Source organism: Zosterops lateralis, assembly GCF_965231275.1.
Source record: "Zosterops lateralis genome assembly, chromosome: W".
NCBI lineage: Eukaryota > Metazoa > Chordata > Aves > Passeriformes > Zosteropidae > Zosterops > Zosterops lateralis.
Genome location: NC_139801.1, coordinates 5,569,109 through 5,571,985, shown reverse-complemented (window position 1 = coordinate 5,571,985; position 2,877 = coordinate 5,569,109). Strand labels below are relative to the sequence as shown.

At 44.3% G+C, this 2,877-nt stretch overlaps 1 protein-coding gene across 1 annotated transcript; it reads left to right on the top strand.

Annotated features, from left to right (window-relative positions):
* Positions 1-311: 311 nt before the first annotated feature.
* On the top strand, positions 312-855 carry LOC310922073 (cysteinyl leukotriene receptor 1-like; the record flags this gene model as incomplete). The annotated part of the gene is given in 2 exon segments (XM_083882391.1): positions 312-469; positions 471-855. Coding segments are annotated over 2 exon segments (543 nt in total), but the record flags the coding sequence as incomplete, so codon positions are not given.
* Positions 856-2,877: the final 2,022 nt, after the last annotated feature.

The window sequence follows — 2,877 nt, the reverse complement described above, 5'->3', positions numbered from 1 at the left end:
GGGGTTGGTCTCTTTGTCCGGGCAGCAACTGACAGAACAAGAGTACACAATCTTAAGCTATGTCAAGGGAAATACAGGTTGGATATTAGGAAGAAGTTTTTCACGGAAAGAGTGATTAAGTACTGGAATAGTCTGCCCGGGGAGGTGGTGGAGTCACCATCCCTGGATGTGTTTAAAAGAAAACTGGATGTGGCACTTGATACCATGACCTAGTTGAGGTGTTAAGGCTGGGTTGGACTTGATGATCTTGAAGGTCTTTTCTAACCTACACATTCTGTGATTCTGTGATTCTGTGATTCTGTAACTTTCTGTGTGTTGACATCTGGGTGTTTGTCACACTGACAAGCGCACCCTTCCTGCGGAATGGGACATTCCAGCATGGCAACAAGACCAAGTGCTTTGAACCACCAGAGAACTCCCAGAAGACAAACCTGGTGGTGATCCTGGATTTCATTGCCCTCTTTGTGGGCCAACTGCCGCAAGGCCATGTGGATGATCGTCATTGTCACTGCCACATTCCTGGTGAGCTTCACACTGTACCATGTCCTGCGCATGGTGCACCTGCACGTGCTGTGCCTGCAGAGCCCTGGCTGTGGGGACACCATGTTTCTGCAGAAAGCCGTCATCGTCACCCTGCCCCTGGCAGCTGCCAACTGCTGCTTCGACCCCCTCCTCTACCTCTTCTCCGGGGGCAACTTCCAGCAGAGACTCACTATGCTGAGGAAGGTGTCCTCCTCCAGCTTGTCACAAGCCTTCAGGAAAAAGATCTCTGTGAAGGACAAGGATGAGGAACCCTTTGGAGAAAGCCAGAGGGAGAATGGAAAGGCAGCTATGGCTCCTTTGCAAGGAGGTTAAACTTTCCCCTCAGAGCTCTGGTGGGGGATGGAGATCTCCAAACTCTTCCAGAAGATGGGATGGAAGCTTTCAAGCCTTTGTTGCAGTTAAATAACTGTGGACAGTCCCTGGTTTGTGGTACTTGGTGGCAGAGCCACTGCTGGGGCTGGGCAGCCCCTGGGGCCCCCGGAGCCATATGGGACAGAGCAGCCACCACCAGCAGACTGCAGAGCTGCTGCTGAACTCCCAAACCCCTTCCAAGGCTGTATTTGGGCATTTGCTTCGTTCCATGACTTTCCAAGAGCATTAATTCCCCGAGTCAGCAGGAAATGTAAACAAAGCTTGCGGTGCGTGGGGAGCTCCTGTCAAACAGCAAGGTCAGAGTTTTCACTGGATCTTCAACCAGCCACCAAGTTATTTATACAGCGAGGCCATGATAATTCCTGTCCTGCTCCCAGCTGCCTCTGGATTTCGGTTTCTATGATCATTATGTGTGTTTTAGGCTCTCAGGGCTGTGCCTGGGCTGCAAATCGGGATGGGCCCCTCTCCCATCCCCACCAAGTAGCTCGAGATGCTTTGGTGGGCAGCAGATTTGCCAGTATTTTCCCAATTTCTAAAAAAATCCATAGGATCAGGTGTAAAATTTCAATATCCTACTGTGCAGGATAACTTAGGAATAAGGATTGAAGGGAAACTTATTTCAGTGGGACTGGTCCAGGAGTGATGGCTGCAGGATTCAGAATATCACTCCAGTTTTTGGGGAAGCTTTAGGTAAAAGTGGAGCTCTGCATGCTCAGAGTCAGATTTGCCTTTCTCGACTATTGGTCAAGGGTGTTAAATTAATAAGAAATAATTTTTAAAAAGCTTTTTAGGATGTTTGATCCTGTTCCAGAGTGTTCAACTCATCCACACCTGGCAGCAAAGGGGCAACATGAGGCCCTTGGAAAGAGCTGGAGATTTAAAATCTGAGTCTGGATGAGATGTGATGCTGAAAAAACATTGGGCTGTGTTTCTTCTGTAAAGAAAATCTTCAAACTCTTGGATAGAGGAAAGCATTCCTGTACTTTTCCAGGGGATCTGCAGGAAGGTAGCTCCAGCTCTGCTGGAGCAGAGCCCGGCCGGAGATGTGCGACACATCCTGACAGAAATAAAAATTCTTGTAGGATTAAATCTCTCATCTGGAGAAGGAGTTGATTAATGAACAGCAAGTGTGTTTGGTATTTATGAAATTACTCGATGTTATCTTGAATAAAAAAAAACCAGTTTTAGTAGGGAAGAATAACAGTGAGCAAAAGGAGTTTGGTTTGGACAGGCATCTGCTGGAGAAATTATCTGTACAGATAATTAGAGTGTAAATTCTCACTTTATACCACAGCCCTGGCTCAGCAATAGGCACTTAAAAAGCCAAATTCACCTACAGGACAAATGATGAATGTGAATTTCCAAGGAGCTCTGAAATTCCTTTGTTAAATTTGAAGGATAAAGCAGTAGAGGGCTGAAAGCTGCTGCTGCTGTAGAGACTTAGAAACCCCATAAACCCCTAGGAGGGCAGAGCCAAGAGTTCAAAGCCAGAATTGCAAATTGTTCAGGGAAAAAATATGGATGAATTGGCTAAAACTCATTGTCAAGGGTCAACACTGAGTATTCCACTTGTGTCTCCAGGCTTTAGAGGCATTATGAAACTGTAAATAAAAATACTCATGGATTTTTATTCAGAATATGCAGGAATAGCATGCCCATTCCCAAAGATTAAAATATTGTACAGTAAAGCTAAGTGTGTATATATATATATATAGCAAAGCATTTTTATTGTACCAGAGGTATTTTTTAACCTTTTGCCTTTTATATTTGAGACAATGTTAATGGCAAAGGAAATGGCAACTTTTTTTTTTTTTTTTTTTTTTTGTGCAATAAGAAAGCCTGGTTTAAAAACTTGACTGAAAATCAAATGAAAACATTGCAAGTGAAATTTTAATTACTGTTTTTCATGGCTTATTTGAAAGTCTGTTACAGATTCTTCTTCCCTACAATAAAACTTTATTT